Source organism: Oncorhynchus kisutch, linkage group LG3, assembly GCF_002021735.2.
Source record: "Oncorhynchus kisutch isolate 150728-3 linkage group LG3, Okis_V2, whole genome shotgun sequence".
Taxonomy (NCBI): domain Eukaryota; kingdom Metazoa; phylum Chordata; class Actinopteri; order Salmoniformes; family Salmonidae; genus Oncorhynchus; species Oncorhynchus kisutch.
Genome location: NC_034176.2, coordinates 811724 through 826374, shown reverse-complemented (window position 1 = coordinate 826374; position 14651 = coordinate 811724). Strand labels below are relative to the sequence as shown.

General features: G+C 46.0%; 1 protein-coding gene across 1 annotated transcript in view; it reads right to left on the bottom strand.

Annotated features, from left to right (window-relative positions):
- The window catches only part of fbp2 (fructose-1,6-bisphosphatase 2), a 30577-nt gene extending 17877 nt beyond the window's left edge, over positions 1–12700 (bottom strand). The window contains exons 1-3 of the mRNA XM_031816421.1: positions 12404–12700; positions 2228–2390; positions 517–609 (exon numbers count right to left, since the gene is read on the bottom strand). Of these exons, the coding sequence (XP_031672281.1) occupies positions 517–609; positions 2228–2390; positions 12404–12579 (432 nt within the window). The 5' untranslated portion in view covers positions 12580–12700. The remainder of the gene's footprint in view (positions 1–516; positions 610–2227; positions 2391–12403) is intronic.
- Positions 12701–14651: the final 1951 nt, after the last annotated feature.

The window sequence follows — 14651 nt, the reverse complement described above, 5'->3', positions numbered from 1 at the left end:
ATGTTTACACATACAGTTTAGGTACAATGATTAAAAAACTAAACAAGACAAACAAAACAATCACAGATAACAAAGAAATACACATATACCTAACAGAAGTGTAGAAACAGATATACCTAACAGAAGTGTAGAAACAGATATACCTAACAGAAGTGTAGAAACAGATATACCTAACAGAAGTGTAGAAACAGATATACCTAACAGAAGTGTAGAAACAGATATACCTGACAGAAGTGTAGAAACAGATATACCTGACAGAAGCATATTAGGCAGTTGTTGTGGAATTGTTAGATTACTTATTAGATATTGCTGTGCTGTCGGAACTAGAAGTACTAACATCTGCTAACCATGTGTATGTGACCTATAACATTTGATTTGATTTGATCTGTTTCTACACTTCTGTCAGGAATATCTGTTTCTTAAAAAGTATTTCCATACTGTATAGTTGAACACACAAATGTCTAAAAACGATTTAATGTGTTGACATGCTGTGTACTGTACGACAGACATACTCACCCTTTTGTAGATTGCGAAGATGGTGCCGATGGAAGCCAAGCAGTCGATGTTAGAGGAGCCATCCAGAGGATCAAAACACACCACGTATTTACCCTGGAGGGGAGACCAGGGGAGTCAAAACACACCACGTATTTACCCTGGAGGAGAGACCAGGGGAGTCAAAACACACCACGTATTTACCCTGGAGGAGAGACCAGGGGAGTCAAAACACACCACGTATTTACCCTGGAGGAGAGACCAGGGGAGTCAAAACACACCACGTATTTACCCTGGAGGAGAGACCAGGGGAGTCAAAACACACCACATATTTACCCTGGAGGAGAGACAAAACACACCACGTATTTACCCTGGAGGAGAGACCAGGGGAGTCAGAACACACCACGTATTTACCCTGGAGGAGAGACCAGGGGAGTCAAAACACACCACGTATTTACCCTGGAGGAGAGACCAGGGGAGTCAAAACACACCACGTATTTACCCTGGAGGAGAGACCAGGGGAGTCAAAACACACCACGTATTTACCCTGGAGGAGAGACCAGGGGAGTCAAAACACACCACGTATTTACCCTGGAGGAGAGACCAGGGGAGTCAAAACACACCACGTATTTACCCTGGAGGAGAGACCAGAGGGTCAAAACACACCACGTATTTACCCTGGAGGAGAGACCAGAGGAGTCAACACACACCACGTATTTACCCTGGAGGAGAGACCAGAGGGTCAAAACACACCACGTATTTACCCTGGAGGAGAGACCAGAGGAGTCAAAACACACCACGTATTTACCCTGGAGGAGAGACCAGGGGAGTCAAAACACACCACGTATTTACCCTGGAGGAGAGACCAGGGGAGTCAAAACACACCACGTATTTACCCTGGAGGAGAGACCAGAGGAGTCAAAACACACCACGTATTTACCCTGGAGGAGAGACCAGAGGGTCAAAACACACCACGTATTTACCCTGGAGGAGAGACCAGAGGAGTCAACACACACCACGTATTTACCCTGGAGGAGAGACCAGAGGGTCAAAACACACCACGTATTTACCCTGGAGGAGAGACCAGAGGGTCAAAACACATTATGTATTTACCCTGGAGGAGAGACCAGAGGGTCAAAACACACCACGTATTTACCCTGGAGGAGAGACCAGAGGGTCAAAACACACCATATATTTACCCTGGAGGAGAGACCAGGGGGGCCAACTGAGGGTAGAGGTAAGGGGACATGTATATTGCTACACTAATATTACATGACTTCCCACCAGGGTTATTAAATTACATGATTTCCATCAGGGTCATTAAATTACATGACTTCCCATCTGGGTCATTAAATGACATGACTTCCCACCAGGGTTATTCAATTACATGACTTCCCATCTGGGTCATTAAATTACATGACTTCCCACCAGGGTTATTAAATTACATGACTTCCCACCAGGGTCATTAAATGCGTGTTCGAAGGCTGTTAGGGACTGTACTGTAGGCTTCTAGCACATTTTTATGTCTCTTTCTCAATTTGTCTTTCTGCGACTCCTCAAATCCCATCTTTTTGCCTCCTCGTCACCCGTGTTGGAGGAGAAGGTCCAAGGAGCCTCAATGGCCTTTAGAAGAGGCAAGGAGAGTGAATGTGAGGAATCGATGAAAGATTAACTGTGAAAGAGAATAGTCTTCCAAACTTTTATCTAAACAATTAGAGAGAAGATGAAAAGATACCCTCTTTTCCTTGGGTGTGATGATGGCATGTTCGTTCTCCTCTGACACCATGCAGCAGGTTCCGTATGAAGACCTCAGCATATTAATGACCAGGTCATTAGAGAGGATGTCCAGCTTCTTCTGGTCATCACCTGTCGTGTTCACTGTCCCTGCAATGCCCTGGCTGGAACACACACACACACACACACCCTTGTTACCACGTCTCCTGCCACCTTCACTGCACTGTGAGAAGTCTACCTGCTGGAGCAGATGCCTTCTGTGTCTGTGGGTGTCCGTGCAGAGCGACATGCAACATTAGCTGTCAGTCAGTCAAAGATGCTGTGGTTTAAATCCATGAAGGATTTGTCATAAACAATGTTACAGGGAGACTCTCCAGTACAGGATAAGGTGTAACAGACAATGTTACAGGGAGACTCTCCAGTACAGGATAAGGTGTAACAGACACTGTTACAGGGAGACTCTCCAGTACAGGATAAGGTGTAACAGATAATGTTACAGGGAGACTCTCCAGTACAGGATAAGGTGTAACAGACAATGTTACAGGGAGACTCTCCAGTACAGGATAAGGTGTAACAGACAATGTTACAGGGAGACTCTCCAGTACAGGATAAGGTGTAACAGACAATGTTACAGGGAGATTCTCCAGTACAGGATAAAGTGTAACAGACAATGTTACAGGGAGACTCTCCAGTACAGGATAAGGTGTAACAGACAATGTTACAGACAGTCTCTCCAGTACAGGATAAGGTGTAACAGACAATGTTACAGGGAGACTCTCCAGTACTAGGATAAGGTGTAACCGATAATGTTACAGGGAGACTCTCCAGTACAGGATAAGGTGTAACAGACAATGTTACAGGGAGACTGTCTGCCTGGTTGGGAATTAAGAATATGGCAAACGCCCCCTTCAAAGGGAGGCAACATGTCGATCCCTGCCTGGACGAGAGGGTGTGCCCCTCTACAGCCAATGAACTAAACAAGTTTTTCACCCGCGTTGAAACAGGGGTCGCCCCCGCTCCCCTGGCCTGTCTTGAGGAGGATGTCATGGCAACCAAGAGCGCACTTATCATCAATGAGGAAGTCGTACAACGAGTGTTCAAAAGCATTGGAGCACGAAAGAGCCTGATAACATCAGTGGTCGTGTCTTGAAACACTGTTCAGCTGAGAGGTGTCTTCTGCTCCCTCTTTCAGTGGTCCCTGGATACATTTCAAACAATCTATTGTTGTACCTGTCCCAAAAACCTATCATCCATCTGCATCAAATGATTACAGACCTGTCACTATGACCTCTCTCTTGATTAAATCTCTTGAAAAGATCATCAAGGCATACATCCTCAACACCACCAGTCACCTTGTTGACCCCCTCCAATCTGCATACATCATCAACACTACCAGTCACCTTGTTGACCCAATCTGCATACATCCTCAACACTACCAGTCATCTTGTTGACCCCTCCAATCTGCATACATCCTCAACACCACCAGTCACCTTGTTGACCCCCTCAAATCTGCATACATCATCAACACTACCAGTCACCTTGTTGACCCCTCCAATCTGCATACATCATCAACACCACCAGTCACCTTGTTGATCCCCTCCAATTTGCATACTGGTCAGAGAGGGACAGATGATGCCATCCTCTCAGTCTTACATCTGGTGAACATGCAGTAAAACCCATGTGTATATCAATCATTTTGAGGGCAGTAAAACCCATGTGTGTATCAATCATTTTGAGGGCAGTAAAACCCACGTGTGTATCAATCATTTTGAGGGCAGTAAAACCCATGTGCGTATCAATCATTTGGAGGGCAGTAAAACCCATGTGCGTATTATATTTGCAGATTTCGCCTCGGCATTTAACACATTCAATCCGTTGGTCCTCGCGGACAGACTGAGAGGAGACTTGGGACTTGATGCTCATCACATGGATCACCAACTTCCTAACTGATAGGTCTCAGCTGGTACAAGTTGGCAATACACTCTCTGAGGTGTGCACTGCTTCAGTTGGAACCCCACAGGGCAGTGTTCTTTCACCAATACTATACATACTGTATATAGACAGCTGCCGGAGTCGGGTTCCCAGGGCGACAGCTGATCAAATATGCTGGCCATACTGCTTTGGTCAGTCTTCTCGAAGGGGATGAGACGGCGCACGGACTGGCTCTGAATGATTTTACTGTCTGGTGTGAGTCATCCCATCTAATATTAAATAAACTCAGCAAAAAAAGAAACGTCCCTTTTTCAGGACCCTGTCTTTCCAAGATCATTCATAAAGATTCATTGTAAAGGGTTTAAACACTGTTTCCCATAATTGTTCAATGAACCATAAAACATTTAATGAACATGCATCTGCTGAACGGTCGTTAAGACATTAACAGCTTACAGACAGTAGGCAATTAAGGTCACAGTCATGAAAACCTAGGGCACTAAAGAGGCCTTCTACTGATTCTGAAAAACACCAAAAGAAAGATGCCCAGGGTCCCTGCTCATCTGCGTGAACGTGCCTTAGGCATGCTGCAAGGAGGCATGAGGACTGCAGATGTGGCCAGGGCAATAAATCGCAATGTCCATACTGTGAGACGCCTAAGACACCGCAACAGGGAGACAGGACGGACAGCTGATCATCCTCGCAGTGGCAGACCACGTGTAACAACACCTGCACAGGATCGGTACATCCGAACATCACACCTGCGGGACAGGTACAGGATGGCAACAACAACTGCCCGAGTTACACCAGGAAAGCACAATCCCTCCATCAGTGCTCAGACTGTCCGCAATAGGCTGAGAGAGACTGAGGGCTTGTAGGCCTGTTGTAAGACAGGTCCTCACCAGACAAATACAATAGAGGTTGACTCTTCCCATCCACTCCACCCTGAATTCCAGCTCCTTCCCTCTGGTTGCAGGTACAGACTACCTAACGTTAAAAAAGTGCCAAGTTCTCTTTTATTCCAAATGCAATTCTGCAACTTAACAAATGTTGGACTAATTGCACTTGCCCTGCTTATTTGTTTGTAAATATCCTTTGCTATTTATTTAAGATTTTTAGATGTTTTATATTTTATGACTGCTGCAAGATGAATTGCCTCTTTGAGGACATTAAAGTTTTCGAAATCTGAATCTCTCTCTCTCTCTCCCCCTCTCTCTCTTCCCTCCCCCTCTCTCTCTCCTCTCCCCCTCTCTTCTCTCCCTCCCTCCTTCCATCACTAAGGAATTATAATATATATCTTTATATCCACACACGGATTTCACGTTGTATTCGCCACATGTGAAGGCACGACAACACCTCTTCTCCCTCAGGAGGCTGAAACATTTTCTGATCTCAGATCTTCAAAAAGTTCTAGAGCTGCACCATTGAGAGCATCTTGACTGGCTGCACCACCTCTTGGTACGGCAACTGCTTGGCATCTAACCAGGCGCTACAGACGGTGGTGCGTACGGCCCAGTACATCAATGGGGCTCCCTGCTGACCAGGACATCTAGACTACTGTTCAGACGGTGGTGCGTACGGCCCAGTACATCAATGGGGCTCCCTGCTGACCAGGACATCTAGACTACTGTTCAGACGGTGGTGCGTACGGCCCAGTACATCAATGGGGCTCCCTGCTGACCAGGACATCTAGACTACTGTTCAGACGGTGGTGCGTACGGCCCAGTACATCAATGGGGCTCCCTGCTGACCAGGACATCTAGACTACTGTTCAGACGGTGGTGCGTACGGCCCAGTACATCAATGGGGCTCCCTGCTGACCAGGACATCTAGACTACTGTTCAGACGGTGGTGCGTACGGCCCAGTACATCAATGGGGCTCCCTGCTGACCAGGACATCTAGACTACTGTTCAGACGGTGGTGCGTACGGCCCAGTACATCAATGGGGCTCCCTGCTAACCAGGACATCTAGACTACTGTTCAGACGGTGGTGCGTACGGCCCAGTACATCAATGGGGCTCCCTGCTGAACAGGACATCTAGACTACTGTTCAGACGGTGGTGCGTACGGCCCAGTACATCAATGGGGCTCCCTGCTGACCAGGACATCTAGACTACTGTTCAGACGGTGGTGCGTACGGCCCAGTACATCAATGGGGCTGACCAGGACATCTAGACTACTGTTCAACTTAGAAATGTCTTTGTTTTTGAACGGAAAGCATTTTCTGTCCATTACAATAAGAGCAAATTGATCAGAAATACAGTGTAACATTGTTAATGTTGTAAATGACTATTGTAGCTGGAAACGGCAGATTTTTTATGGAATATCTACATAGGCGTAAAGAGGCCCATTATCAGCAACCATCACTGCTGTGTTCCAATGGCACGTTGTGTTAGCTAATCCAAGTTGATAATTTTAAAAGGCTGGTTGATCATTAGAAAACCCTTTTGCAATTATGTTAGCACAGCTGAAAACTGTTGTTCTGATTTAAAGAAGTAATAAAACTGGCCTTCTTTAGACTAGTTGAGTATCTGGAGCATCAGCATTTGTGGGTCAAAATGGACAGAAACAAAGGACTTTCTTTTGAAACTCGTCAGTCTATTCTTGTTCTGAGAAATGAAGGCTATTCCATGTGAGAAATTGCCAAGAAACTGCAGATCCCGTACAGTGCTGTGTACAACTCCCTTCACAGAACTGCGTGAACTGGATCTAACCAGAATAGAAAGAGTGGGAGAATAGAAAGAGTGCACAACTGAACAAGAGGACAAGTATATTAGAGTGTCTAGTTTGAGAACAGACGCCTCACAAGTCCTCAACTGGCAGCTTCATTAAATAGTACCCGCAAAACACCAGTCTCAACGTCAACAGTGAAGAGGCGACTGCGGGATGCTGGCCTTCTAGGCAGAGTTCCTCTGTCCAGTCTCAACGTCAACAGTGAAGAGGCGACTGCGGGATGCTGGCCTTCTAGGCAGAGTTCCTCTGTCCAGTCTCAACGTCAACAGTGAAGAGGCGACTGCGGGATGCTGGCCTTCTAGGCAGAGTTCCTCTGTCCAGTCTCAACGTCAACAGTGAAGAGGCGACTGCGGGATGCTGGCCTTCTAGGCAGAGTTCCTCTGTCCAGTCTCAACGTCAACAGTGAAGAGGCGACTGCGGGATGCTGGCCTTCTAGGCAGAGTTCCTCTGTCCAGTCTCAACGTCAACAGTGAAGAGGCGACTGCGGGATGCTGGCCTTCTAGGCAGAGTTCCTCTGTCCAGTCTCAACGTCAACAGTGAAGAGGCGACTGCGGGATGCTGGCCTTCTAGGCAGAGTTCCTCTGTCCAGTCTCAACGTCAACAGTGAAGAGGCGACTGCGGGATGCTGGCCTTCTAGGCAGAGTTCCTCTGTCCAGTCTCAACGTCAACAGTGAAGAGGCGACTGCGGGATGCTGACCTTCTAGGCAGAGTTCCTCTGTCCAGTCTCAACGTCAACAGTGAAGAGGCGACTGCGGGATGCTGGCCTTCTAGGCAGAGTTCCTCTGTCCAGTCTCAACGTCAACAGTGAAGAGGCGACTGCGGGATGCTGGCCTCGTGTTTGAGGTTAGTTAATGAAGCTGCGTTTTCGGTTTGAGCTTCTAGTCATGAAATCTATGCAGCCTAATCAAACACTTGTTACAGCTACTGTTTACAGGCCTCCTGGGCTGTATACAGCATTCCTCACTGAGTTCCCTGAATTCCTATCGAACCTTGTCATGGCAGATAATATAAACATTTTTGGTGACTTTTGGTGACTTTAATATTCACATGGAAAAGTGGATCTAGTTTTGTCCAACATGTCTCCAGACCGACTCACTGCCACAGTCTGGACCTAGTTTTGTCCAGTGGAATAAATATTGTGGATCTTAATGTTTTTCCTCATAATCCTGGACTGTTGGACCACCATTTTTTTATGTTTGCAATCGCAACAAATAATCTGCTCAGACCCCAACCAGGGAAAAAGCGGTGCTATAAAATCGGTTAACCACCTAACTGGCTGCTTCCTGTGCTTGGCCCTCCTATGTTCAATATAATGAACGCCTCCCTACCCACCGGATACAAATTCTCAGACAACCCAAAGATTCCTAGATGCCCTTTCAGACTCCCTCCACCTAACCAAAAATTGGTTAACCACCTAACTGAGGAATTAAATGTAACCTTGCGTAATAGCCTAGATGCAGTCGCACCCCTAAAACATTTGTCATAAAAACTAGCTCCCTGGTATACAGAAAAACCCAAGCCCTGAAGCAAGCTTCCAGAAAATTGGAAAGGAAATGGCGCTGCACCAAACTGGAAGTCTTCCAATTAGCTTGGAAAGACAGTACCGTGAGTTATCGAAGAGCCCTCACTGCTGCTCCATCATTCTATTTTTCCAACTTAATTGAGGAGTATAAGAACAATCCAAAATAAATGTTTGTTGCTGTAGCAAAGCTAACTAAAAACAGCATTCCCCAAGAGAGGATGGCTTTCACAAAGATCATGATCATTAGGAAGCAAATTGCGGACTCCTCTTTAAATCTGCGTATTCCTCCAAAGCTCAGTTGTCCTGAGTCTGCACAACACTGCCAGGACCTAGGATCAAGGGAAACACTCAAGTGTTTTAGTACTATATCTCTTGACACATTGATGAAAATAATCATGGCCTCAAAACCTTCAAGCTGCATACTGGACCCTATTCCAACTAAACTACGGAAAGAGCTGCTACTGTGCTTGGTCCTCCTATGTTGTACATAATAAACGTCTCTCTATCCACCGAAGGTGTACCAAACTCACTAAAAGTGGCAGTAATAAAGCCTCTCTTGAAAAAGCCAAACCTTGACGAGAAAATATAAAAACTATCGGCCTATATCGAATCTCCAATTCCTCTCAAACATTCTTGAAAAAGCTGTTGCGCAGCAACTCATTGCCTTCCTGAAGACAAACAATGTATACAAAATGCTTCAGTCTGGTTTTAGACCCCATCATAGCACTGAGACTGCAGTCGTGAAGGTGGTAAATGACCTTTTAATGGCGTCAGACCGAGGCTCTGCATCTGTCATTGTGCTCCTAGACCTTAATGCTGCTTTTGATATCAGTTTGTCTCTGTGGATGGTTTGTCCTCTGACAAATCAACTGTAAATGTCGGTGTTCCTCAAGGTTCCGTTTTAGGACCACTATTGTTTTCATTATATATTTTACCTCTTGGTGATGTCATTTGGAAACAATGTTAACTTTCACTGCTATGCGGATGATACACAGCTGTACATTTCGATGAAACATGGTGAAGCCCTAAAGTTGCCCTCCCTAGAAGCATGTGTTTCAGACATAAGGAACATGTGCTACTTTTAAACTCTAACAAAACAGAGATGTTCTACATCCCAATAAACAATAAGATCTAAACAAGTTCTAAACACGGCTGCTAGAATCTTGACTAGAACCAAAAAATGTGATCATATTACTCCAGTGCTAGCCTCTCTACACTGGCTTCCTGTTAAGGCAAGGGCTGATTTCAAGGTTTTACTGCTAACCTTCAAAGCAAACAGCTTGAGCTAGGGCTTTCTCCTATAGAGCTACATTTTTATGGAATGATCTGCCTATCCATGTGAGAGACGCAGACTCGGTCTCAACCTTTAAGTCTTTATTGAAGACATCTCTTCAGTGGATCATATGATTGAGTGTAGTCTGGTCCAGGGGTGTGAAGGTGAACGGAAAGGCACTAGAGCAACGATTCGCCCTTGCTGTGTCTGCCTGGATGGTTCCCCTCTCTCCACCGGGATTCTCTGCCTCTAACCTTATTACAGAGGCTGAGTCACGGGCTTACTGGTGCTCTTCCATGCTGTAACTTGGAGGGGTGAGTGGTTTGAGTCAATGATGTGATCTTCCTGTCCGGGTTGGCGCCCCCCTCGGGTTCCTGCTGTGGGGGAGATCTTCGTGGGCTATACTCAGCCTTATCTCAGGGTAGTAAGTTGGTGGTTTGAAGATATCCCTCTAGTGGTGTGGGGGATGTGCTTTGGCAAAGTAGGTGGGGTTATATTCTGCCTGGTTGGCCCTGTCCTGTGGGTATCGTCGGACGAGGCCACAGTGCCTCCAGTCCCCTCCTGTCTCAGCCTCCAGTATTTATGCTGCAGTAGTTTATGTGTCGGGGGGCTAGGGTCAGTCTGTTATATCTGGAGTATTTCTCTTGTCTTATCTGGTGTCCTGTGTGAATTTAAGTATGCTCTCTAATTCTCTTTCTTTCTCTCTTTCTCTCTTTTCTCTCTTCTCTCAGAGGACCTGAGCCCTAGGACCATGCCTCAGGACTACCTGGCATGATGACTCCTGTCCCCAGTCTACCTGGTCGTGCTGCTGCTCCAGTTTCAACTGTTTTGCCTGTGGCTATGGAACCCTGACCTGTTCACCGGACGTGCTACCTGTCCCAGACCTGCTGTTTCCGACTCTCTCTCTACTGCGTCTGCTGTCTCTAACTCTGAATGATCAGCTATGAAAAGCCAACTGACATTTACTCATGAGGTGTTGACCTGTTGCCCCCTCTACAACCACTGTGAATATTATTATTTTACCCTGCTGGTCATCTATGAACATCTTGGCCATGTACTTTTATAATCTCCACCCGGCACAGCCAGAAGAGCACTGGCCACCCCTCAGCCCCTGGTTCCTCTCTAGATTTCTTCCTAAGTTCCTGCCTTTCTAGGGAGTTTTTCCTAGCCACCAGGCTTCTACATCTGCATTGCTTGCTGTTTGGGGTTTTAGGCTGGGTTTCTGAATAGCACTTTGTGACATCGGCTGATGCAAAAAAGGGCTTTAAAAATGCTATCTCCTACTGAATAGAACATCCTGTACTGTCCCAGAGAACAGCTATCTCCTGCTGGAGCATACAGTACATTCAGCCTTAAATATCACAGGTCATGGCAGAAGCATGTGTCCCAATGCATTCAACTCACCACACCCATTTCATTCACATGCTGCAGCCTGTAGGTTACTCTCAACCAGTAGTTAGCTAAATAACTTTAACATCCTGTTGCTCTGATTCAACTGAGAGGGGAGTACTGTAGAAACATGTCACACTGCAGAGGGGAACGTCCTTAATTAACACTATATACTGTCTCTATTACAAACACTGTCTGTCTGTCAATCTCTTCTGCCATCCATGTTGCATGAATGAATTGAAAATGGTTCATAACTTTCAATCAGGACTTTCCAATAACTTTTGAATTATGTTTCAAAGGTACAGGTTGAGGTGCAGAGAGACAGTGTAGTACTTACAGGTGTGCTGTAGTCAGAGAGACAGTGTAGTATTTACAGGTGTGCTGTAGTCAGGGAGACAGTGTAGTACTTACAGGTGTGCTGTAGTCAGAGAGACAGTGTAGTACTTACAGGTGTGCTGTAGTCAGAGAGACAGTGTAGTACTTACAGGTGTGCTGTAGTCAGAGAGTCAGTGTAGTACTTACAGGTGTGCTGTAGTCAGAGAGACAGTGTAGTACTTACAGGTGTGCTGTAGTCAGAGAGACAGTGTAGTACTTACAGGTGTGCTGTAGTCAGAGAGACAGTGTAGTACTTACAGGTGGAGGTGCAGAGAGACAGTGTAGTACTTACATGTGTGCTGTAGTCAGGGAGACAGTGTAGTACTTACAGGTGTGCTGTAGTCAGGGAGACAGTGTAGTACTTACAGGTGTGCTGTAGTCAGAGAGACAGTGTAGTACTTACAGGTGTGCTGTAGTCAGAGAGACAGTGTAGTACTTACAGGTGTGCTGTAGTCAGAGAGACAGTGTAGTACTTACAGGTGTGCTGTAGTCAGAGAGACAGTGTAGTACTTACAGGTGTGCTGTAGTCAGAGAGTCAGTGTAGTACTTACAGGTGTGCTGTAGTCAGAGAGACAGTGTAGTACTTACAGGTGTGCTGTAGTCAGAGAGACAGTGTAGTACTTACAGGTGTGCTGTAGTCAGAGAGACAGTGTAGTACTTACAGGTGGAGGTGCAGAGAGACAGTGTAGTACTTACATGTGTGCTGTAGTCAGGGAGACAGTGTAGTACTTACAGGTGTGCTGTAGTCAGGGAGACAGTGTAGTACTTACAGGTGTGCTGTAGTCAGAGAGACAGTGTAGTACTTACAGGTGTGCTGTAGTCAGAGAGACAGTGTAGTACTTACAGGTGTGCTGTAGTCAGGGAGACAGTGTAGTACTTACAGGTCTGCTGTAGTCAGGGAGACAGTGTAGTACTTACAGGTGTGCTGTAGTCAGGGAGACAGTGCAGTACTTACAGGTGTGCGAGTCCGGCCTTACGCACGGCGCAGGAGATAGCTTTGATGGATGTCAGCAGACTGTTAATCAGTTGGGTCAGCTCTCCTGTTGACCCCTTGACCTGGCGCCCCGTCTCCATCACAAACCGAGTTAGGGTCCACACGTCCGTGTCGATCTTAGAGCTATTATCCGACATGTTGTAGCCGTGTTGGGGTCCTACCTCGTTGGGTCCGGGTTAGGCTGATACTCCTGGGTAGAGAAGCACGACTGTGTCTGTGAGAGGTGTATGAGTGAGTGAGAGGGTCAGGCTGTGTGTGTGTGAGAGAGAGGGAGAGAGCAGCTGTTAACAGAGAAGGTCAACCTCATTCCAGCAGCATGGCTGAACGCCGAGGTTATATTTGTGATGGCAGTACAGGGGGAGAGTAGAGAAGGGTATAGAGTGGAAGCAAACCTTTGGGCACAGACAGACGGATATGTACAGTGGGGAGAACAAGTATTTGATACACTGCTGATTTTGCAGGTTTTCCTACTTACAAAGCATGTAGAGGTCTGTCATTTTTATCATAGGTACACTTCAACTGTGGGAGACGGAATCTAAAACAAAAATCCAGAAAATCACATTGTATGATTTTTAAGTCATTAATTTGCATTTTATTATTTTGTGTGTGTCTGGACTTTCTAAGACAGAAGTTCAATGCTAGAAGGATGCAGTAAGACATGTCCATGCTAAAAGGATGCAGTAAGAATGCAGCTAGAAGGATCAGTAGACATGTCCATGCTAGAAGGATGCAGTAAGACATGTCCATGCTAGAAGGATGCAGTAAGACATGTCCATGCTAGAAGGATGCAGTAAGACATGTCCATGCTAGAAGGATGCAGTAAGACATGTCCATGCTAGAAGGATGCAGTAAGACATGTCCATACTAGAAGGATGCAGTAAGACATGTCCATGCTAGAAGGATGCAGTAAGACATGTCCATGCTAGAAGGATGCAGTAAGACATGTCCATGCTAGAAGGATGCAGTAAGACATGTCCATGCTAGAAGGATGCAGTAAGACATGTCCATGCTAGAAGGATGCAGTAAGACATGTCCATGCTAGAAGGATGCAGTAAGACATGTCCATGCTAGAAGGATGCAGTAAGACATGTCCATGCTAGAAGGATGCAGTAAGACATGTCCATGCTAGAAGGATGCAGTAAGACATGTCCATGCTAGAAGGATGCAGTAAGACATGTCCATGCTAGAAGGATGCAGTAAGACATGTCCATGCTAGAAGGATGCAGTAGACATGTCCATGCTAGAAGGTGCACGTAACATGTCCATGCTAGAAGGATGCAGTAAGACATGTCCATACTAGAAGGATGCAGTAAGACATGTCCATGCTAGAAGGATGCAGTAAGACATGTCCATGCTAGAAGGATGCAGTAAGACATGTCCATGCTAGAAGGATGCAGTAAGACATGTCCATGCTAGAAGGATGCAGTAAGACATGTCCATGCTAGAAGGATGCAGTAAGACATGTCCATGCTAGAAGGATGCAGTAAGACATGTCCATGGCTAGAAGGATGCAGTAAGACATGTCCATGCTAGAAGGATGCAGTAAGACATGTCCATGCTAGAAGGATGCAGTAAGACATGTCCATGCTAGAAGGATGCAGTAAGACATGTCCATGCTAGAAGGATGCAGTAAGACATGTCCATGCTAGAAGGATGCAGTAAGACATGTCCATGCTAGAAGGATGCAGTAAGACATGTCCATGCTAGAAGGATGCAGTAAGACATGTCCATGCTAGAAGGATGCAGTAAGACATGTCCATGCTAGAAGGATGCAGTAAGACATGTCCATGCTAGAAGGATGCAGTAAGACATGTCCATGCTAGAAGGATGCAGTAAGACATGTCCATGCTAGAAGGATGCAGTAAGACATGTCCATGACTAGAAGGATGCAGTAAGACATGTCCATGCTAGAAGGATGCAGTAAGACATGTCCATGCTAGAAGGATGCAGTAAGACATGTCCATGCTAGAAGGATGCAGTAAGACATGTCCATGCTAGAAGGATGCAGTAAGACATGTCCATGCTAGAAGGATGCAGTAAGACATGTCCATGCTAGAAGGATGCAGTAAGACATGTCCATGCTAGAAGGATGCAGTAAGACATGTCCATGCTAGAAGGATGCAGTAAGACATGTCCATGCTAGAAGGATGCAGTAAGACATGTCCATGCTAGAAGGATGCAGTAAGACATGTCCATGCTAGAAGGATGC